Source organism: Chrysemys picta, chromosome 3, assembly GCF_011386835.1.
Source record: "Chrysemys picta bellii isolate R12L10 chromosome 3, ASM1138683v2, whole genome shotgun sequence".
In the NCBI taxonomy this organism is placed as follows: domain Eukaryota; kingdom Metazoa; phylum Chordata; order Testudines; family Emydidae; genus Chrysemys; species Chrysemys picta.
In genome coordinates, this window is record NC_088793.1 from 82,368,947 (window position 1) to 82,392,722 (window position 23,776).

Here is a 23,776-nt window from a genome sequence, read left to right on the forward strand (position 1 = left end):
ACCAGTTTCTTGCACTCTATAAAGCTAGTGGGAGGCATTATTGTAAAAATATGTCAAAAATTAAATGTTGTGATGCAGCATAAATGGGGTAAACTTTGTAAAGAACATTTTTTGAAATGAATCTACATTATCCAGAAAGAAAGTCTTGGTATGGTTACTGGATGTTTTATTTTAACTAGGAGTCAGAGATTGACAGGGATAAGTTCTCTGTCCTTTCCTCCCAGAATGTTTCATTTTATCTTGTAATCTTTTTTGGGTTGGGGGAGGGAGGTAGAGGAGTGAAGGGAGGACATTCCATAATGGTTGAATATTTTTAAAGGAAAAATGAGTTTTTGATCCTGGATTTGAAAACCATTTACAACTACCAGTTTAAACAGCGACTGCATTCTTTAGTTCTACTTATCTTGCAGAAAGATGATGTTGTAATACCTATCTGAGAATTTGATATTGTCTGTCCTAAATAAAAATAGGCAGTCAAGGACTAGATGGAATTTTCTCACAAGGATTCTATCTAGTGCCTTAAGCATATAATTCTGTGAGATGTCATCAAGACAAAGAAACATAAGGATTTTTTTGTTTTGTTTTGGTCCAAGTGAATGTGTTCCAGTGAGTTGTGAAAAGCTGTTGCTGCAACACTGTTGGCAGGATGTCTGCTTTTTCAACCTTCCATGCCAAAGGATAAGAGGACGTCAGAAGGGAGCCAGGTTGTTTTGAGAGTTGTTTGTGTGTTGGAAGCCGGTGGGAAAGTTCAGGCTTCTCCATTTGGAAAAGGCTAGGCTGGGTTCCGCTCTTCCAACATGCGCTTTCCATTTTTAGCTTCGCTCAGACGCAGACAGCAGCTCCTTCCTCTTCCTCTCCTTGTTTGTGACACTTTTTCTGAGGCAGCTTTTCCACAGGCACTGAGTGGTCTCGCGGCCATGACCCCAGATATTCTTGGGCACAGTATTGGCCTTGCAGAATTTCTGCTGTGAGGTGTTTAAGAAAAGGATCTGAGAAAGGTAATGCAGATGCCGATCTTAGGGATTTCCCCCCCATTCTTTTGGTTCCCTTATTATTATTATTATTATTATTACCACCAAGGCTGGCATTTTAAGACATTGCTTCAGTAAAGGCAACATAGTTTTATGCTGCCTTTTTTTTTTTTTTTGGCTATTACTCAACTGTACCAACTGTACTGCATACACTTTTAAAGTGCCACAGACTGCTGTATTAGTCACATTGTCTCAAAGGAAACCACAGAAACTGAAGGACAATGAGGATTAAAAGATTTTTTTCTTCTTTTCCAGGCTGCCGCACAGTGTAGCTTGGACGTTGTGAGTTCCCAAACGCTGGTGAAAGGGACAGAGTGGGCAATGAAAATGGACATGGAGGATGCTGACATGACTCTGTGGACAGAGGCTGATTTTGAAGAGAAGTGTACATACATTGTAAATGATCACCCCTGGGATCCCAGCGATGATGGAAGCACCATAACTCAGGCAGAGGCGTCCTTGCCAAGGAACTTGACTTTCAAATATACATCGAACTGCAAAGAGGTAAGCAGCCATCTACTGGGGAAGGTTGGAGCCCGACAGCCAAATCACAGTGCTTTGGAAAGTGACCGGTTCATTATGCTTCCACACTCTAACCACCTTAAAAAAATGCCACTGGCATTTTAGACAAATTCTTAAAATTCTTTAAGGAACTGTAAACAAATAATCCATCACTTCCATGGCTAAGTCACATATCCTAAAATTGGTTCTGTACCAATTAGCAAACAGTTAAATCTTCAGGCAACTGCATAAGCATGTTTAAAGTGTGGGTCGTCCTGTGTGCCAGTTTCTAGACTGCTGTTGGCCAGTCCATCCATTGCCTCTGACCTAGAGACTAAAGTGCCTCAGTTGTACAATAGCTTTGAAAAGGAAAAAAATATAATTCCTGGAAATGTGTTTAATCATTTTTGTCTTCTTTTATGAAATTGCTTTATTCTTTTAAAAAGCGACAAATAGTCCAGTGGCACCTTATAGACTAGTAGCCACAGGACTCTTTGTTGTTTTTTACAGATCCAGACTAACACGGCTCCCCTTCTGATACTTTATTCTTTTAATGAACTTGCTTTATTTGCAACTTCCTAAATTCTCAAAACTCTGGCCTACCTATTAATGAAGTGATGATAAAACTATTGCAAGATTCACATAATACTATCCTATGTCTGCATGCCTTAAATTAACTATTGTTTATCTGGGGCAATACCTTTACTTGTAGCTAGACATGTAAGTATCCTTATCTCTGGAGTGGGTACATTCTTTGTTGTTGTTGTTTCAGACGGGCTGGAAAAAAATGAGCCTGGATGAGCAATTGGTCGTGTGTTTACTCCATATACACTAGCTATTATAGCTAGGTGTGATGTTCAACAGGGTAATAATCCTAGGGACAACCCTTAATTTCTCCTTGTCCTGCGATTTGTGGTGGAGCAGCTATTACCTGTGTTACTACTATGGCTAAATATACTGACCACAGAGCTAAAAAGGGATGTAAATTCATTGTTGTCTAACTATCAAACGTGTCCTCCCAAAACAAGTACCGTGAAGATGCATTCACTTGTTTAATCCTGTGTATAGAAATAGGGCCAGATCCTCAACTGAAATAAACCGATGCAGCAGAATTCGGCCCTACAAGGCAGGCTAGAATGCATAGTGGTTTGGCAACAGGTTAAGGCTAAACATCAAGGTGGGGGGAGAAAGGTTATCCTCTAGAAATCTGAAGGGGAAAAGGAAGCTTAAAAAACCAGAAAAGCAAAAAACAAACATTTTTGTTTGTGGTTTTTTTTTTTTTTTTAGTTAAATATTTTTGTGGTTTGGGAGATGAAGCTGTAACTCTGTGATTAACACATTTCCATATTCATTCTGGGTTGCTGACATGAATATGCAGTTTGGGATCGTTCTGAGTTGTAATTTTTTTTAATTTGTTGAAAAGTTTTTCCAATTCTTTCTTATAAAATAAGTCCAATTGGGATTATTTTACTAGAGGGGGGTCTGAATACAGAACATCCTTTTTTTTTGTTTGTTTGTTTACCAAAGTTCCCCATTGTACTTGGCTTGTGCTGAGCAGCACATAGAGTAAGAAACAAAAGGAACTTTTGATTCCTCTGATTTTTATTCCGCAGCTCTGAATGAAAGAGCCAATCTGATTATCCCCATCTATTAAAGCTATAGTACTTCATTTATAGGTTTGACTAGTCACTTGTCAACATAGTGAAATAGTTGCAGATCGCATCGGTCACTTTCATCACAGTACCTTTATTAATTTGGCTCTAAACATTTCTTTTTCCGACTGACTTTAAGGTTTTGATTTGCTCTTCTGCCCTCAATTTTAGTAACCTGGTTTTTTGTGCATAAGTGTTTGAAGGATCGGACCGTTATAGGGGGAGGGAGAAGGGAAGATAAAGGGAGCTTGATTCTGATCTTACACTGATGTGGCACCTGGGGTAACACTAATAGTTATTTCGGATTTGCAAAGGGTGGAGGTAAGAATTGGGCTCTGTGTGTGTGTGCATGTGCATGTGAACATGGACCTACGGATTTTGCGACTGAGTTGTCTTCACTGTTAACTTTGGGAAATGATTGCTCCTTTATCTTGAGGAAAGATGTGAGCACTGAGCAAATTTATTGACAAAAACATACAGTACATGGTTTATGAAATATTAAAGCTTTCGTGGTTAGATCTGTATTTTGTAACCTATGTCCTAAGGGACTAGGAATACTACAGTGTTGTATGTGCAGACTTGGGTGGGTGGGTTGGTTGGTTTATTGGGGGGGGGTGTTGTTTTTTGTGGGTTATTTTTCCTTTTCATGCATTTCGTAGCTCTGCTAATTCAGTAATTCCTCCTTAAAGACTGTTATTGAAATGGCAAGAGATTCCATGACACATCATACTTTTGTTTATTCTTGGACCTTCCCCAGGGATTTTTTTTTTTTTTTTGAAGGACACATTTTTCACTATGAACTCACGATATACATCAGTATCTTTTTAAAATGAATTGCTTCTGCTCTTAACATTTGGAGTTGTTAGATTTACATGAAGACAGCTGTATATTTTTATGTGGCAGCTAGCTCTTTTCTCCACATTAGCAATTAATGAAAAACGTATGAAGAATAAAATGATCTATTTTCCAATATTACACGTGACTAATCTTTTTAAGATAACAATTTTAAAACAGTTTTTCAAGAAATTTCCTTCTGCCTCAATCTTCTTAACACACTCTCCCCCACCCCCGCACTTCTTAGTATAAATATCAGTTAGAAGTTTGGGACCATCAACACACAATTTATCCTGTTGTTTTTACTGAATCTGGAAAAGGATAAATTATGAGGAGTTCACAGAATCCATTACCTGTGGCATAAGATCCTTAATGCAGTACTTTCTATAATAAGGCTACTCCTCAAAGGGATTAGTACTGGATTCTGAGCTGTTTTGACCAAGTCTATTATAAACTGCTTTAAATATACACCTCGCTAACCTCATGCACTTGCCCTTTTACAGATAATTCACTGAAGCTGTGTTTTATTTCTATCTTAGATAATTAAGGAGGATATAATCACAAAGCATTTCCTCTCACTTTACCACTTTTAAAAAATAAATCGCAAGCTGCAGGTCTTGGTTCAGTTGCAGTTTTCTTCCAGTCAATTTAATAAGTGTTTGTATGTTTCAAAACAAAATGCTAACTGAACCACCATTCCAGATTTACATTTACAATTATTATGAAAATATGCTGTAATAGATTGAACCAGGGGTGAAAAAAACATCCAATTTATTAGATTTATTTAAGGGCATCCCCTTTTCTCACAACTAATGTGTTATTGGTTACCTCACTGCCCCCACCCCGAACAAAGGAGTGTAAATGCTCCTCAATTTTTTTTTTTAAATATCAAAATGAGAATCTAAGGAATACTGTTTTTTGTCTGGGAGCCATGACTTGTCAGGATGTGCTCTGTGACCCAGTCCATTGACAAAGATGGATATGCTGAAATGGCAGGGAGGTCGGTGCTGCCCATAAAGTATCTAGTGGAATGGCTTCTGTGGGGGTAGATGAAGCATGAAAGTGTTGAAGCTTTTCAACTTCTCACGGATGTGTTTATAGAAGGCATACAGCAGCCTGCCCCAGCAGTAATTCATTAGGACCCTGGTCAGTTCCAATGGTGTTTCCTTCCTGGGTTAGGTGAACATTGTCATTTAAATGGCCTTTTGAACAAACTTGAGTTCCGCAGAGTATAAAAAGCAATTCTTTAACATCTACATATAATACACCAATCAAAACACAGCAGTGCTTTCCTTGCAGACAGTATCGGACAGGACCATTGAAGATTCTGCAGCTTGTTGTTTGCAAGGAGGCAGCTGTCTGCTCTTCTAAATGCTGGCACCTGGTTAGCTTAGCACGCAAGCATTGTGTTCATCCTATCACACACTAAGTGGGGTGAAAGTGTCTTAACTCACTTTAGTACTGAAGGAGCATGGCTTATATACATCTCATAGAAGATATTTCAAATCACAAGTCTAACATGAGAAACTGGTTTTTGTTGTAGAAATATTGTTTTTCTGATGATAATGGAATTAATGATAAGTGTTTGTGGCAGTATTAAGAGATTTGAAGTGTCTATAGCTTTAAAAGAGAGAAACATATTTCAAAAAACATTTTGAAAGCAGATTTTTGTTTTGTCGCAAAGTTTTAAATTTTAGATCCAAAGATTTTTAAAAATCCTCAACATTTTTAGTTGTAGCTTACTTGTGAGAGGAGAGCTCATTATCAGACTCATGTTCATCCACAAGGTGTGGTAGCTTCAGACAGTATCCTCACAGTTCACAAGGAGTGTGCTGAAGGACACCTTGTGGACAGAAGTTTGAAATGTTTGCTCTGTGTCTGCTTTTGGCAACTAAGGCCCAACTTCCTTTCTGCTTTTGATCTGTAGCATTTTTTTCTGATTTGTTTACAGTCCGTGGTAACCTTGATTACCAACAAACAACAAAGTACAGTAACTAAATCCCACTCCACTATGGCATGGCAAGAGTCTCTTTGATCTTGATTATGGCACTGGACCAGCCTCCTGTCTGGCATGAGATCTAGAACCCAGAGTTGTCTTAGTGTCATCAATGTTCCTCTGCTGGCTTGTGATTTTGAGTGTAATGCTACTTGTTCATAACAGTTGAGCCTTTAGAGACATAATTTATACTATACACTCTGATCAGAAACCATAGGTGGCAAAAAGTAGATAGTTAAAAAAACAAAAAAGTGTGTTCAGACACGCGCACACACACTTCTAAAATATATGATGCTAAAATATCTTCCATTAATTGTTGGATGATAAACCATATTAATGCTTTATATATTGGGAAAGAATCAAATGTTGTGTATAGTACATATTAAAAAAAAGGATCTGCTGTGTCAGAGAAGCCAATATAGTAAATGTTTCAAGTTGACTAGTTCAAGCAGTAGTGATTTCTAGACATTCTGAGAATTTCATTAGATATTTTAATTAAGACCAAGACATTTTAAAACTGTGAAAGAGCTAAAATATACTTTACAGTTACACAGCTATGAACTTTTCTAGAAAGGGCAGATGGATGTAAATGAAGGTAGATGGGGAAGATGAGAAAGAACATCTGCCTTTTTCAGCTCTCTACGAGAAATGTACAAGGATAAAAATAAAACTGGGCCACTGAACATGTTTCAACTTGTGGTAGGTGTAGGAAAATTTCTGGAAGTCCCTTTCTCTCTCTCTCTCTCTCTCTCTCCAGTCCAGATGCACAAATCTGTGTGTGTGTGTGCACGCGCACACTTAAAAACATGCAAAACACTTGCAAGACAGCATTATCATCTACCACATAATCATCAATCCTCTTCCCAATGGACTATATGCTTAATTCCTCAGTATTTCTTGTTCATTTCTGTTTCCCATTTCACATAAAACTTTGCTAAGAGTTAATTATTTGTCTGCATTTCCAATCAAGAAGTCAAATGAGCTGTCTTTGGAATATTTATCCATAGACAATGTACAATAGAACTTTACTAATTCTCATTTCCCTTAATACACAAACCAATAATGCTCGTTCTCTCTCTCTCTCTCTCTCTCTCTCTCTCACACACACACACAAAAAACAAGCATAGCCCCATTTTTCAGCAAAGATTTAACAGCAGAAACTGTGGTTGGGTTTCATGTTACAAGCCATAGTTACTTTTACAAAATACCATGTACAATGCAGAATATTTGTTAGAGCACTATGAAGTACTTCAAGTAAACATAAATGCTTACTCATATGAACAAAGTACATAATTGTGATAATCCTTAATTTGGCTGTGTTTGTTTATTTGTGAATTTGCAGAATTCAGGGATCAGAAATGGGCTTCCAATTAGTGCCAATCAGCAAGGCTCTGCTGTAGTTCTATGGTTTCATGAGTTTAGCTGGCATAATGAGAATTATTACCTAGTAAGGTGCATGAGAGGAATATGTTTAATTGGCTTTACTATGAAAGTTCAGTAAGGTTAGCAAACCAACAGCCTGTTTATTTCCCTTCCCTGCTTTTTAAGCAGTCTTGTAAAGTCCTGATTTTTGGTTTACAAAATTATTCTGCTTATAACACATTGTTTAAATGTACAAAAATTCAGAGGACTGGTGGAGAACAGGGAAGGACAAAAACAAGAACTCAGCAGTGTGTTGTAAAGGGTTACTCAAAGGCACGTTCTTCTGAATAATGATGAATTGCTTCCTGATTTGTGGTCAGTGACTTTTTTAGTATAATTACTGTCAAGGAGGAAGCTGAACAGCTAGTATATGTATCTTAAACTTGGTACAGCAGAGCATTTTCACCAAAAACCTACACTTCCTTGACCAGACCCACGTAACACATATTACAGGAACCTCTGTCTCTCTTAAAGACAGTAATCTGTGAGTACACTTTCCCAAAGTCAGTTCATATTGATTGTTGATTTTCATTGTATGGTAATGGAAGAGTTGTAGGTTTTGGATGGTTTTTTTTTTTTTTTCTTTTCTTCAGCCGTTCAGCAAGGTACCAGAGCAATAAAAGGGGTTCATTTTTATCTAGAAATAGAGACTGCACTGAACCTATTTTACTAGAAAACTACAAGAAAGAGGTGGCTTCAGCACATTGAAGTGCTTACTATTGAATATTATTGGTTTCTGAGACTAGAATTTTGACATTCACCTTTGATAAGAAAAGCTTCTCTGTAAGTGGTTGGAAGTGGTATTAGTATCAGTAGGTTAGAATTCTTTAACTTGCTGATTTTTCTTAACTCTGAAACACCTGACCTCTTGTTTTAAGAGAAGAAATTGCTTTCAGTGATTCTTTTCTGCTTACAAATTCAAACAAATTTCCATAAGGCAGTTTTTCATTATTTATGCACCTGAAGCTCTATTCACTACTGGCCTCCATATTTTTCAGCAAGAAACTGTAAGTTGACAGAGTTTTTCATATCAGATGTCAATTTAGCTGTTAGTTTATTTCTGCTTTGCTGACCTCGCATCAAAAATATATTGGGCTTGGGGTTTTTAGTAAGAATAGGAGTGACTTTTGTTTTCTATTGAAGATGGGCTGATTATTTGCTCTTCTGCTTGCAGGTTACTGGAGTTGTAAGTAAAGAGTACATCCCGAAAGGAACACGTTTTGGACCCCTGGTAGGAGAGATCTATACCAACGATACAGTTCCCAAGAATGCAAACAGAAAATACTTTTGGCGGGTAAGCAGGAAAAAAACAGCTCCATGTTGATGCAGTAATCAGATCACTAAATGAGTACAGCTGAAAAGCTGGGTCACTTCCTGTTTCAGACCTGTGTGAGTGCAGGGGGCAACTTCTTCACTCTGCCATATATGAACAGAATTCTGAGTGAACAGTGGTGAACTAAGCTGAGTAAACCTCTGGCCCTCTTGGAAATGGGGACAGTGTGGGTGGAGAGTGAGGGAAATGCACAACAGCTCTTGGCTCGGTCTTCTGCAACACATCAGTGCTTGATCATATAAAGAAATAGCTCTGCAGCTTGCTGCCGGGGTAGGTTGATTTGCATTTCTACACAAGGAAATAGTAATAAGTCATTCTTTAAGACGAAGAATGTCATGTATTCTTGATTTCTAGCTAATACATACTTGAGAGTGAGTGGGATGTATTATATAATTATATATTCTTTTATGCTGGAATTATTAAAATCTGAATAACTTTTTAAGCATGTTTCAAATTCAACTATTGTAAAACAGTGTTTATCTCTTCAATATGTGTATTTTAAATTAACAGACATTTCTAGGGCCAGTTGAAAAAATGTTGCAAAACTCGCTGCCTCATCATGTCCATGTACCCCACTAATGGCAGGCAGAAATGTTAATGTGATGTTTACTGCTCATAAGGTAGTGCAGCTTGGTATGGAGTAGGAGTCTGTGTGTGCTAACTGAGCACTCTGTGTTGATAACTTAGGCACCCTGGGGGAGTAAGGATAGTCTCCTTCCCTTCCCCCCTCCATTTATCTCCCGCCATCCCTTTCATTCATCCCTTCCTTCCTTCTTCTGTTAATTGGGAAACCTCAGTGAACTAATCCCCCCCAACTTCCTCCACAAACACATTACCAATTCTGTATACATCATCCATTCTGCTCCATCCCCTTCCATGGAACTGAACTTGTTGCCCCTCAGATCACTAAGCCTGTCTGTCACAGGTTTTGATGCAAATGTGGGTGAGTGGGAAGAGTTTTTGTACTCTGTATCTGAGCCTTGCCACTGGGAGCTTAATCAAATGGCTTCATAGTAGGCCCCAGGTTTGCTCTAATTGTCCTGGCACTTGCATGCATTCTTTATATAGAAAGACTACTGCTACACTATGTGTGCATAAAAGCATAACTTTACTTTTAGGCCTTGTCTACACTGGCAGTGGTGTATATGGTATGTGTAGCTACACACTTCAGTAGAAAATGGGCTATTTCCACACTGTGGTGTTGTAATACATGTGACAGTGTACAACTCTGGCTGGGAGAAGGCAGTGTAGACATGGGAGGCACGACTTGGGCACGTAGGGAGCCATGTACGGTACATACCCTAATGTTCTGGTATGTCTTTACTCGTCTAAGCAGTGCCTTGTCAATTACATTGCTGTTTATACCTGTACTGGGGGGCATGCATGGTACATACTCCACATGCTGCCGTAAGTGTAGACATAGCCTTAGTGATCTTTTCTATAGCTCTTTTTGAGGCCTCTTAGGAAAAATTAAGTTAAGTAATTACCCTATTTGGGTTTTCTTATGCTTTCTCCCGCAGAATTTTACTCATTGGCACATGGATAATAATTAACATGAACATTCACACAAGGTGCAGGAGTGTTTTTACACTTGTGAGACCAAGATCTTGTACTTAATTTCCAGAGTCTAGGTCCGGGAAGGGACTTAGGTGTGGCAACGCTAAGTGTTGCAACAGCTAACTTTTAGATGCCCTGCTGCCCAGTGGAATCCTCTCAACCCTGAATTAGGTGGCCAGGCTCCTTGTGCAATCCATGGGAAGAGTTAGGTGCTAAAACAATGGTTTCACAGATACAAACAAGTTGAATGAGGAGTTGCCTAAACTCGCCCATAGGAAATGCTGAGGAGAGGGAAGGTATTTTAGGTGTCTATCTCCACTCAGGCTTCTTCTGGAGTTGGGCACCTAAGCCAGGTAAGACCTTTCTCACGAAAAAAATAGAGATCGAGACAGTAACCCACCCTATCCCATTATAGCCAATAGTCCAGTGGTTAGAGCACTCACCTGGGCCATGGGAGACCTGTCTGCAGATACCTGCTGTGCCTGGTTTGGAGCAGGGATTTGAACTTGAACACCGGCCTATGGACTAAATTTGCTCTCTTTCTGAACTGAATATTTAATTATTTTATACCAAGTGGAACAGCTCCAAGAGGAGAGAGATTGAGCACCCCTTACTCCAGAAGAGCCAACAGTCTGGTGGTCAGGGTACACACCTGGAATATGGGAGACCTGGAGTCAAGTCTCTGCTCAAATTGAGCAGCATGAGAATTTGAAAACAGGTCTCCGACATCCTGGGTAAGTACTCTAACCACCAAACTATTGGGCATTCTAGGACACCCGCACTCCAGCCAGCCAGAAAAATTCCCCATCTGGGTCACTGCTGACTGTCTTTAGTGCAAGGCCCTGTCCAGTAGGTCTGGTCTGAAAATGCCTATCTGGCCCCACAGATGGGGAAGTGCCTGGTTTTTGACTTAGGCATGAGGTAGGGTGCCAAGCAGCTCAGCAGTATCTGTCTTCAAGCAATTTTACACATGCCCAGCAGCAGGAACTTAGGTGCCATCAGACATTGCCAGCAGAAAGTCAAGCACATAAGGAATTTGGGTGCCTATAGGTTTACATGGTAGCTGACTGGATGATTTGAGGATCTAAGTGTTGGACTTAGCCCCACAAAGGCATCTAAGTCCAACACCAGGAGAAAGGAATAATAACTCGTGTAACATTACCCGTGGGGAATAATTCAGCAAATATTCAGAAAGGTTTTTAACTATTTTCCAGGATTTTAGTCATATTGCTGTAAGAAAGATGACCTCATTTTTGTGATGTTACTTTGCTTTAATGTAAAGCTTCTTGGAAATAATATAGGAGTCTTCTAAGGGTCATTACACTTACTATTATAATCTCTTGATTCAGTACAGACACACTGCCGTAACTCAAATGAATTCCTTCCTCAGGGACTGAAACAGTCTTGCACATGCAAAGGAAGCTGTGGGAGATAACTTCCCACATGCTATAAAAGGCATCCTGATTTTGCTGGCAGGAACAGGAACATCTGCTCTGTGTGAACATAAATGTTCCATGCAAATTACACACACAGATAGGAGAAGGGGGACGTGAGGGCTGTGCAAACCTCAGAGTGACATCATTTCTTGTAACTGTACTATGAGTCAGCACATTTTTAATCTTCTTGATAATATATGGAAATCTGGTGAGATGGCAGAATAAGGTTTTGTGGGGGTGTGTATGTGACCTCACGATACTGATATTTCTTTTTTTAAAAGAAGTACAGTAAATTGTACTATCTATGGACGGGTAACTGGAAGACCTTCAGTGTAGCTTTAGAAAGCAGCTTCCGTCTCTAGTAGAAGTGCACAGCAATGGAACCCCAAGTTCCTGGAAGTTTGCAAATCGGAGTAAACAAAGAAACTTGAAAACTCCTCTTGATAGCAGAATTCACCCGGCTCTGTTCCATTTTCTCATAACAAACACACCGCAAAATCTCTCACTAGCTTCTTTGATGAAGCCACATGTATTTCCCCCTTCTCATTTTACAGGAAGTTACTCTTAAAAGAAAGTGATTCTGGTGTTTACTGCCTGCATTAAAGGGCCAGCCTGTCTTTTTCCTTTTTTTCTTTTTTTTCTCAGTTGACTCTTGCAGTTACTGTTCAAATGAAAAAGAAAGTAGTATGAGCATGAGATGAGATCAAATATATTAGGTCTGTTCTTTAGAAAGAGAGAGTTCCTGCCTCAAAGAGATTCCAATCTAAAATCCAAATGGCTCACAGTCTAAGACTAACTTTTACCCGATAACTTATTGTGAAACTCAGGCGTTCTTAAATGGCTTATTTCATCAAGAAGTGACTGAACTAATTATTTCCACAAATAAGCGATCTTAATTCTAAAGGACATATTTGTTGAGTTCATTAGATTTTCACTTAATTTTCATATTCTCATAACTTTGACAAATGGCATTTTCACTCATTGAATTGGGTCTTTTTCTTGTGCATGTTGCCAAGCAATTTTATGTGTAATTTTTTAAAAAGTACATGTCTAAACATGTCTATTGAGAGGAAAAGTGATTTTCATAGACTGACAAATGCTGGCCTCTTGCCAGGTCTTCAGTTATAGCAGGTGAAGTTCACCTTAGCCCCACCCAGCTTTTCCAGAAAAGGGCTACATTCCAAGTGTGAGCAAGTGTTACTTTAGGACTGTTGCGGGGGGGTGAGGGGGGAGGATGTTTGCATAGTTTAAACCTTTGGGCGGAGGTGGTAGGAAACTGCAAGTACAGAGGCCATAGAAAAAAACGGAGAAAGAGACTGTGTTTGACGTAGCCTAGCTAGTCAGTCTTATACACAGGTGACTCAAAGCATTAATGCAAGCACACAGTCAAACCTGAAGTCAACAGTATCACACACTTGTTGGATCATAGCAGCAGAAAAAGATCTCTAAGGTAGACTTACTTCAGACAACTCTTCATGTTCTGTGGCTTTCATGTGTGCACATTAATAGAGCAACACATTGACTAAACATAAATGGAAAAGGTAACTGGGAGAGCGTACCTAATCTAAAGTGAGATTTATTACTCTTAATGCCGAGAATGTCTTACTTGGAAAAGGAACACCCATTTCTCTCTTTATTTTGTTGTTTATTTGGTCGGTCATGTTTTTTTTTTTTTTTTTTAAAACCTCTTATTTACCATATGTACTCTGTGTATGTGTATACACTATAGATATATATTCATAATATTCTACTCTTATCTAGATCTATTCCAGTGGTGAACTTCACCACTTCATTGACGGATTTAATGAGGACAAGAGCAATTGGATGCGCTATGTGAACCCAGCCCATTCTGTTCAGGAACAGAATTTGGCAGCTTGTCAGAATGGAATGAACATCTATTTCTACACTATCAAGCCCATCCCTGCCAACCAAGAACTACTTGTGTGGTATTGTCCGGACTTTGCAGAGAGACTGCACTATCCTTCCTCCAGAGAGCTGATGATGAATCTCAGTAAGTGGATTACAGTATAAACAAAGAATGCTAGTAATGTCTCTTCTGCCTATGTGATCTAATAATATGTTGTATAATTATATAGCTGAATCATCTGTTGTGTCACAGTAGGTGGTTTGGAGTAGACAGAAGGAATTTAAAAACAGAGTTTCTTGTGCTGTTTAAATACAAACAGATTATTAAAAATTTCAAGTTATTGGTTTATAATCTGAGAATTATCTGATGAAATCCTACATAGACAATTCCTGTCCTCCTCCCCGCTCTTAAAAATAATTGACATTGCTACATGCTGAGACTTTAGAGATTCCAGGTTTCATGGGTCTATTTAAAAAAATTCTGCTGTGAAAATGTACACAAAGGGATGTATATTTGGGTTCCAAAGGGACTGTCCTTACTGTGCAAGGAACTGGACCCAGGCCATGTGCATATCTTCCAAACTGTATGTTGAACTGATAGACATAAAGGTTAGAAAAAACAAACTTCATTTCTGATGATAACAAAACTCAATTCTGTCTCAAATCGGTTATAGTGTAGTTGCTTAACACTTAATGCTAGAAAGATTTTTTTTTTTAATTTCTTTCCTTGTGTCAAAATTGCTAATGGTGTGAAGATGCATTCCCTTTTTTTTTTTTTTAAAGCTGTGTGTTCTGACCATCTCCAATTTTAGTCTTTTACCCTTAGATTTGATACACTACTAGGATCTCATCCAGAGTTAACTGAAAGCAGCAGAAAGATTCCAAATGGCTTTAATCAGACCCTTAGTAGATTTAATTTTCTGTTAACCTATATAATATGCCTATGTCTATGTAGGAGTTATTAAAATTAATGCATTATAGTTTTTGTTTTTATGAAATGGGGTTCACTGCTATCTGGTGATGGAGAATGGGTTATAAAATGTCAGTATTAGTTTAGGAGTGGATCAAGATATACAAAGATGCAGTCCCCATCTTTGTATACAGCACAGACTGGTCAGAAATTGCCAATACACATTTCTCCTCCTTTGTACTTTCATTAGTTGCTTCCCAACCTCTTAGTGATTACAAAGCATGTTTACTCTTTTGAAACACTAGAAATGCTTGTTTAGGTACTAAGGATCTGAAGTTCCTATGTTCCTTACTCAAACAACATTAATTTGCTCACTATAACCTTATCTTAAATGTAATTTCATTAGTTACCATGCAATTTGGTCTCCTGTTATGCTGAACTGTGCAGGCCTATCCATGTGACATGAGTGGGACATGTCAACAACATTAGAGGTTCATTGGTTCACATGTACAAGTAGTTTGCAAACATATAATTAGTCACATTTCAAAATTTATCTCTGCATCCATTTTTTTCCATCTCTGCTGACTTTTTATGTTACATGTACTCCCCACTGATACAGCAAGATATTTGTAAAGTGCTGGCAGATGCTCTGACTATTGACCAGATCACTGTGTGTATCTGGAAGCATTCAGCATCTGTATCTTTATGAAACAATTCTGTAAAAGTAGGTTTCAGACCTGGATTGGAAGGCACTGGCTGTGTAAGGAAGTGTACTGTTTCCTAACAGTTCTGTGTACTTGAAAATAGACTACACAGAACAATCCTATATTGGCATGTGGATGGACATAGAGACTTCTGATTTTTGACACTTATAAACTCTCTCATTTTTATTAATTGTATTTAAATTAGAGATTTTCCTTGCCTTGCACATCTACAGTTTAGCAATACAGAGAACTGAGCATAAGTCCTTTAGTTTTTTTAATTGGCTTCCTTCCACTGTTAGCATTGGCCCTCCCCTGTTAAATCAAATCTTGTCCACACTCTTCCCCTTCCCTGTGACAAGTATGTTTGGGCATGGAGGCCTACAGTTAGGCAATAAAACCTTCACAATAGGTATAGAGCGGTCATTGGAAGCTTCAACAACTTTTCTCACAAACTCTTAGAAAAATTCCATTGGACCATAAGATGTTTGTGGTCTGTTCATTGAAGGTATAATGTTGAATTGTGATTGATACAGTGGTGCTGGAACTATTTTTGTAGTGGGGGTGCTGAAGGCAGAAACCATGTATTTGGATTGTTATTACTGCTTCAAACCAGAGGGTGTGGCAGCACCCCTAGTTCCAGCACTGATATTTCTCCAGATTTAATATTAGAGATAGATGAATGTCAAGATACTACTATACCAGCACTAATTCTAACAGGTGCTTTAGCTTTCCTCTTCCCCTTCCTCAGCTGTCAGCTCTTGCAAGTTAAAATTAGCAGAGACCCACCAATTTCTCCAGCCTTCCAGAGACACCTCAGTGGCAGTCTCCAAGCTAGAAAAAATCCAGAAGGACTTGTCCTGGACTGTTCAGACCCTGCACAAGCTGTAGATTTTAGACTTTCAGCATCTCCAGTGTTAAAATAATCAAAGAATTTCCTATAGCTTAACTGAAGCCCTTAACTGAAGGAAGTGATCAGAACCACCACATAGAACACACACATATAGACACACCCACTTGCCTCCATGAGGACATATATTTTTAACTTTAAATATAACCTCTCAAGTTAATTAATTTAGGCTCCAATTCAGGAAGGAGTATGTATTCAGGACAGCATTTAAGCACATGCTTAATTATGTGCTTTAGCGCTTTCCTGAATCAAGCCTTAGGCCCCCGTTCTGCAAACATTTATGCACAGTGGGACTACTCATTGTAGTAAAGTTGATCATATGCATAAGTGTTTGCAAGGAGATCCAAGGTGTTTGTAGGATCAGGGCCCTGATTTGTCTTAGGGGGAGGAAGTATAATCTTACCATTTACGTATTTCCATCTTCCTTTTTTCTTAATCTGTTGACATTGTTTTGAATCAAGATATGAGTAATAACAAAGAAAATCACCTTCAAATAGTGCCTTTATTAACCATTGTGCAATACATGTTTTAGGTGTGGTGACACATAATTTCTACATTCTGTGGACCAAGAAAATAATTTCCACTATTTCATCAAACCTACTGCACTTACTAAATAATGATTCCAAATGAATCCTGACAGTCACTAATAGTCTAAAGCCTATCATGCTTTAATATACCTGGCATAGATTCAGGAAATTTGATTGTGGTCGCTCATGTTCTGTGGAGCATCTCAGTTTTAGAGTTGTTGAGGTTGTTTTTTATTTATGTGTTTATTTATTTGACTTCTCCCAAAATAGAATCACATTGAATCAGGACATGACTGTGATACAGTGTCCTTCATTGCATCATAAGATGATGCAACAGCCTGCTGTCCTGACAAGTTTGTCCCATCAGACAAACACAGGAAGGTGACACCCTATTTTGACAAACCTGTCTGAAAGGTTTGGGGATATAATTTGCAGACCTAACAAAAGCCTTTTTAACAGAGAAAGAAATGTTAAAGAGACACTGGCTGGGTTAAAAAGAAATCCATACCTGTGCTATGTTAACTTTTGAACAAAACATTTAAAAAAAATCTAATCTCATTTTCATTCTTTATCCTGACTCTCTTACATTTTGTACTTCTCTTTGCTTAAAACAGTTAAATACTTATTTTCCCATTTGTTTATGGTCAGTTTCACTTTCTGGTTTTAATGTACTAGGACAGTGCTACAATGTTTGGGTTGGCAGGAAATAGTAAAAAAAAATGGAATCTTAAAAAGGTCATGGAAAGATTTTATATAGGTTTTAGGTTTTGTGAGAGACCTAAATTCTGGGCTAAATTTGACTTTATAGTGCCCCTTTAAAATGTTGAGAATTAAGGCTTCTTTCAAAGACCTTCTTTATGCAAAACTTTTTTTAAAAAATCAAGTCACACAGTCTTGGACCCATTTAGAAAACAGATGATCAAATTATATACTTGTAAATGTTGGTCTCCATTCTCGGTTTGAGTGGAAACGTTCTTTGTTTTGCCTACTTCAGAACTTCTAGGTTCTCTTTCTACTAGCAAAGGAGGTTCTTAATTTAGATCGAAAATGTGAATCGGCATAATTAAACTTCACCACTCGAAGTGTTGAGTAGCATTTTACTCTTGAAATGACTCTACCCGCCTACAACGGTTTTTCAAGTTTTTAGAAAAAACAGATCTTTTGTTTTTATTAAATCTATCTGAAGCTACAGCTAGGAGAGGCATAAATGAGAACAAAAAACTGACAGCTATTCAGCTCGCTGTGAAAATAGGCCCCCAAACACACAAACTGGAGGGGGCTGAGGGACTTCAGACATAGCCTTTCTTAAACATTGTATTAAAAAGGGTTTTGTCTCCGTCTCTTACTGTTCTAAGGCCTGATCCAATAGCCATTCAAGTAGGTTCGAGTCTTTCCACTGACTTCAGTGGGAGCTAGCTCAGGCCCCTGTGAGAGGAGCATCTTTTTGTCAGTTCAGTAACTTAATGATGCAATCCTATGGTTCCTGTTTGTCACAAACCTATCAACTATTTTGCCTCAGACCAGAGACTCTGGATAGATGTGTGATAGTGTATGAGTACAATAGGTGTTATCATCACCAATGCTTAAAGGGAAAAAACCCACTTTGGTAAGGAATAATTCAATTTATGGGTACTTTCAAGAATAAAAATTACAAACCTCCAAATCAACTTCAACCCAGGTTTCAATCCAGCTTGCCCAGTATGACATAGGAGCCTTTCTGTAGGGGAAGACTACCAACCACCTGACCAGGATGGTGATAGTGACTGTGAAATTCTCAGGGAGATTAGAGAGGCTATAAAATTAAAAAACTCAATAGTAATGGAGGATTTCAACTATCCCCATATTGACTGGGTACACTTCACCTCAGGACAGGATGCAGAGATCAAGTTTCTTGACACCTTAAATGACTGCTTCTTGGAGCAGCTGGTCCTGGAACCCACTAGAGGAGAGGCAATTCTTGATTTAGTCCTAAGTGGAGCACAGGATCTGGTCCAAGAGGTGAATAGAGCTGAACTGCTTGGTAATAGTGACCATAACAGAATAACATTTAACATCCACGGGGGAAGAGGAAACACACCAAAGCAGCCCAGCACCGTACCATTTAATTTCAGAAGGGCAACTACACAAAAAAAGGGGATGTTAGGTAAACAGAAATTAAGAGGTACAGTACCAAAAGTGAAATCCCTGCAAGCTGCATGGAAACTTTTTAAAGACCACTTAATAGAAGCTCAATTTAAATGTATACCTCAAATTAAAAAACCTAGTAAGAGGCTCAAAAAAATGCCACCACGGCTAAACAACAAAGTAAAAGAAGCAGTTAGAGGCAAAAAAGCATCTTTAAAAAGTGGAAGTAAAATCCTATGGGGAAAATAAAAAGGAGCATAAACTCTGGCAAGTGACATGTAAAAATATAATTAGGAAGGCCAAAAAAGAGTTTGAAGAACAGCTAGCTAAAGACTCAAAGTACCACCAAAAATTTTTTTTGGAGTACATCAGAAGCAGGAAGCCTGCTAAACAACCAGTGGGGCCCCTGGACGATAGAGATGCTGTAGGAGCACTCAAGGACAATAAGGCCATTGCAGAGAAACTAAATGAATTGCATCGGTCTTCACAACAGAGGATGTGAGGGAGATTCCCAAACCTTAGCCATTTTTTTTTTTAGGTGACAAATCTCTGGAACTGTTCCAGATTGAGATGTCATTAGAGGAGGTTTTGGAACAAACTGATAAGTTAAATAGTAATAAGTCACCAAGACAAGATGGTATTTACCCAAGATTTCTGAAGGAACTCAAATGTGAAATTGTAGAACTACTAACTATGGAATATAATCTATCATTTAAATTGGCTTCTGTACCAGATGACTAGAGGATACCGAACGTGATGACAATTTTTTAAAAAGATTTCAGAGCTGATCTCAGCAATTACAGGCTGGTAAGCCTAACTTCAGTATCAGGAAAATTGCTTGAAACTGTAGTATAGAACAGAATTATCTGACACATAGATGAACACGATTGTTGGGGAAGAGTCAACATGGTTTTTGTAAAGGGAAATCATGCCTCATCAATCTATTAGAATTCTTAAGCAAAGTAAGCTGTCATGGGATTAGAGGGAAGGTCCACAAAGATCAGTAACTGGTTAAAAGATAGGAAACAAAGGGTAGGAATAAATGGTCAGTTTTCAGAATGGAGAGAGGTAAATAGTAGTGTCTCTCAGGGGTCTGTACTAGGACCAGTACTGTTCAACATATTCACAAATGATCTGGAAAAAGGAGTAACCAGTGAGGTGGCAAAATTTGCAGATGATACAAAACTTCTCAAGATAGTTAAATCCAAAGCAGACTGTGAAGAGTAACAAAGATCTCACAAAACTGGGTGATGGACTTGGTGTTGATAAATGCAAGGTAATGCACATTGGAAAACACAATCCCAACTATACATATAAAATGATGGGGTTTAAATTAGCTGTTACCACTCAAGAAAGAGATCTTGGAGTCATTGTGGATAGTTCTCTGAAAATATCCACTCAATGTGCAGCGACAGTCAAAAAAACCCTAACAGTATGTTGGGAATCATCAAGAAAGGGATAGATAATAAGACAGAAAATATCATACTGCCTCTATATAAATCCATGGTACGCCCACATCTTGAGTACTGCATGCAGGTGTGGTCACCCTATCTCAAAAAAAAAATTATGTGTATATATATATATATATATTCGCATTGGAAAAGGTACAGAAAAGGACAACAAAAATGATTAGGGGTATGGAACGGCTGCCATATGAGGAGAGATTAATAAGACTGGGACTTTTCAGCTTGGAAAAGAAACTACTAAGGGGGGATATGATAGAGGTCTATAAAATCATGACTGGTGTGGAGAAAGTAAATAAGGAAGTGTTATTTACTCCTTCTCATAACACAAGAACTAGGGATCACCAAATGAAATTAATAGACAGCAGGTTTAAAACAAACAAAAGGAAATATGTTTTCACACAACACACAGTCAACCCATGGAACTTGTTGCCTGAGGATGTTGTGAAGGCAAAGACTTTAACAGGGTTCAAAAAAGAACTAGATAAATTCATGGAAGATGGGTCCATCAATGGCTAGTAGCCAGGAAAGGCAGGAATGCAAAGCCATGCTCTGAAGTGTCCCTAGCCTCAATTTGCCAGAAGCTGGGAATGGGTGACAGGGGATGGATCACTTGACGATTACCAGTTTTGTTAATTCCCTCTGAAGCACCTGGCATTGGCCACTGTCTGAAGACAGGATACTGGGCTAGATAATGGTCCATTAGTGTGATCGTGTATGGCCGTTTTTATGTAGTTCCCCACATTACACTCGTTTTACACTCTACTGATGTACTTATTTATGTGTTTCATCTGTCTGATATCCCCCACTGCAGAGGTATGTTCAGGTGAGATTAGCGTATACAAGGAGAAAAGGCAAATAAGAATTTGAGAGAAAGATAACATGCAAATTGAAGAGGTCTGGCATGATTATACTCGAAAATACTCCTTAAATAATTGAGGCTCCTGTCTACACACTGAAATTAGTAGGAGGGAAAGTATTATTGAGATCCCTGAAAGGAAATGGCAATTAAGTTCAGTCTGTCAAGTGACAATGTTGGACTATTGTGCAAAGAAAATTACATTCTGTGAATAGTCTTTCTTGTAGTTCACTCCTACACATAACAAACGTACCTTACACACCCTAATTGTTTAATCTCATCACACAGGAAGATTCATTCCTTCAGCTGAGACAGTCTGGGTTCCTATGTCATTTTTCCAGCAGAGCTGTCTCTTCTTCTTCCTCTACCTTTTTTCTTTAAAAAACAGAAGTGACAATTTTAACTTCCTGCTTGACAGGCCTTACTGATATGGGCCTGATAAGCTGATATTTATTTTTTGTCTAGTGGCTTCACAAGCCCTTCTCCTCTACCAGCTTTCAATAACCTCGATCAGTATCTTTTCTGATAGTGTCACTCTGAATGTTTGCTCTGTGCTGCTGGCTCAGCAAGGAGCAACTGATAATAAGACAGAGATAACATCTCCTAGAACTCCACTAGGGAGACATGGGAGCTCTTGAACCCAGCAAACTAATATATTTATATTAAGACTTAAAATTCTGGGGAGGCGGGGGGGAGGGGAGGTTATATAACTGATTACTAGTTCACCGAGACAGACAACATTTCAAGTAAAATAGATTTGTGACTTTAAAAATAAATAAATAAAGCTGTCTCTAGGTCGTTATTTTCTCTCTCCTATTTTAATAGGATGACTGCTATTTTACAGGGATAAGCCAGGCTCTTAGTTGCCTGAGGCATTTCCCAGAAATGTTGGCCAAGGAGAAAAAGGAAAATTCATGCTGTTATGAAAAGCGGCCTGGGCTGTTAAAAGTCCTCACATAATAGATAAGGCCTCCATTTTTTTTATTTTTTATTTTTTTTAAGAGTCTCATCGAAGATCCCCTAACTCACACAACTGCAATGTACACCTTTAAAGAGTGAAGTGTTGAGAGTTCCTTGTTTATTATATTATTATTTGTTGTTAAGGAAGTTGTGAGACCTTGAATAATTATACTGATATCTAAAAAGGCAATTGGGAAGTTGGTTGATCATAAAGTACTCTTTTCAGAGTAGCAGCCGTGTTAGTCTGTATCCGCAAAAAGAAGAACAGGAGTACTTGTGGCACCTTAGAGACTAACAAATTTATTAGAGCATAAGCTTTCGTGGACTACAGCCCACTTCTTCGGATGCATAAAGTACTCTGTACTTCTGTTTGTGTTTTCTAGATAGTATTCCAAGTTAAAGCATTTGATGCTTAAGCATCTGGACATCTCTATACTTTCAATAAATGTTTAAGGTATAAAAGCTGCTCATATTTTTGGACTTGTCATTGGAAACCACATATATGCCTGATGCTAGTCTCGTGCCTCTTGATGAAGATTCGACTTTGAGAGTTAATTGTTCTAAGTGGAATAAGACTTTGAAAGGTCCTTTTTTTAACCCCAGTATTTTTAAATAAAGGATCATTTTTTGCCTCACAGTGTAATACTGCAAATTATAGATTCACTAAATGATACTTAGTGTTCAGACAACAAACCTATGACAAAAGGGGCAATGCTTACTGGGTATTGGTTTTAGCTGATCCACCAAAAATAAGTAAAGTTTTTTTTACTGACCAGATCAGTAAAGAAAAAAGTCAATAAGTAGAAACTTTACAATACTATCAAATAGCACTGCTTCCTAGTGTCAACTGATAGCAGTTTACCATTGGATATGCAAAACCATAGACACAAACAGTTGTGAATATATTCTCATTATTATTTATATTACCATAGTACCTAGTAGCCCTAGTCATGATTTTATAAAGCTTCTCTTATGGTTTATCTTGTAATAAAACATCATACAAACAATCACGGTATGGTTATATAACTACTAACTTTAAGAGATTAGCTAAAGCAAAATTCTTTCCACTAAAGATATCTTTTATGGTAATTTTTATATAGCATATGTCTGGAGAGGTATAAAGAGATTCTGAGAGCAGATAACCTAAAATGGCTGTTCTGAACAGATTTAAATGGACACTAGCAAGTATTTTATTTCAAAATGTAGATTTCTAGAGGGGAAAAAATTGACTTAGGCTGGAGCCATGAATCTCGCTTTCCTTTGCTCTACTTTGGTGTAGTCTTTATAGAAAAGTACAGCTGGAAGTAAAGGAGTTTGCACACACTGAATGCCACAGAAAATCTGCAGTAAATAGCCTGCTTTGTTGTAGATGTTACTAGGCAGTATATTGAATGACTAATGGTCTGTTTACTGATGTAGAATACCTTCTTTCTGAAGAAGGCTTTCATCCTAGCCAGACCCATATTTTTTGGTACTGTAAGTAATTGAACTGGCTGGTGAAGTGCCTGTTGTGGTTTGGCAAAGGTTGATTTGCCATGCCTTGCTATTCCAAGGAGAAGCGTTTCTGAGAGCTCAAGCTCGCCAAAGGCTTTCTGTTAAATCTATGTTATTCACAAATGCTTGTTTATCCCAGTTATTAGAAATCTATTGTATGAAGGGAATTTATAGTGGATCTACTCAAATTCATGCGGAGG

At 38.2% G+C, this 23,776-nt stretch overlaps 1 protein-coding gene across 9 annotated transcripts in view; it reads left to right on the forward strand.

The window, feature by feature from the left end:
• Window positions 1-23,776, forward strand: part of PRDM1 (PR/SET domain 1) — a 118,939-nt gene that overhangs the window by 89,782 nt on the left and 5,381 nt on the right. For 7 of the 9 annotated variants that reach the window (XM_024102487.3, XM_005287699.4, XM_024102488.3 and 4 more), the window contains 3 exons: window positions 1,287-1,535; window positions 8,611-8,730; window positions 13,524-13,773. In XM_024102487.3, the coding sequence (XP_023958255.1) occupies window positions 1,353-1,535; window positions 8,611-8,730; window positions 13,524-13,773 (553 nt within the window). In that variant the 5' untranslated portion in view covers window positions 1,287-1,352. Of the gene's footprint in view, window positions 1-491; window positions 999-1,286; window positions 1,536-7,781; window positions 7,921-8,610; window positions 8,731-13,523; window positions 13,774-23,776 lie in introns of those variants that run through there. The other 2 variants (XM_008164906.4, XM_065588280.1) reach the window with 2 other exon arrangements.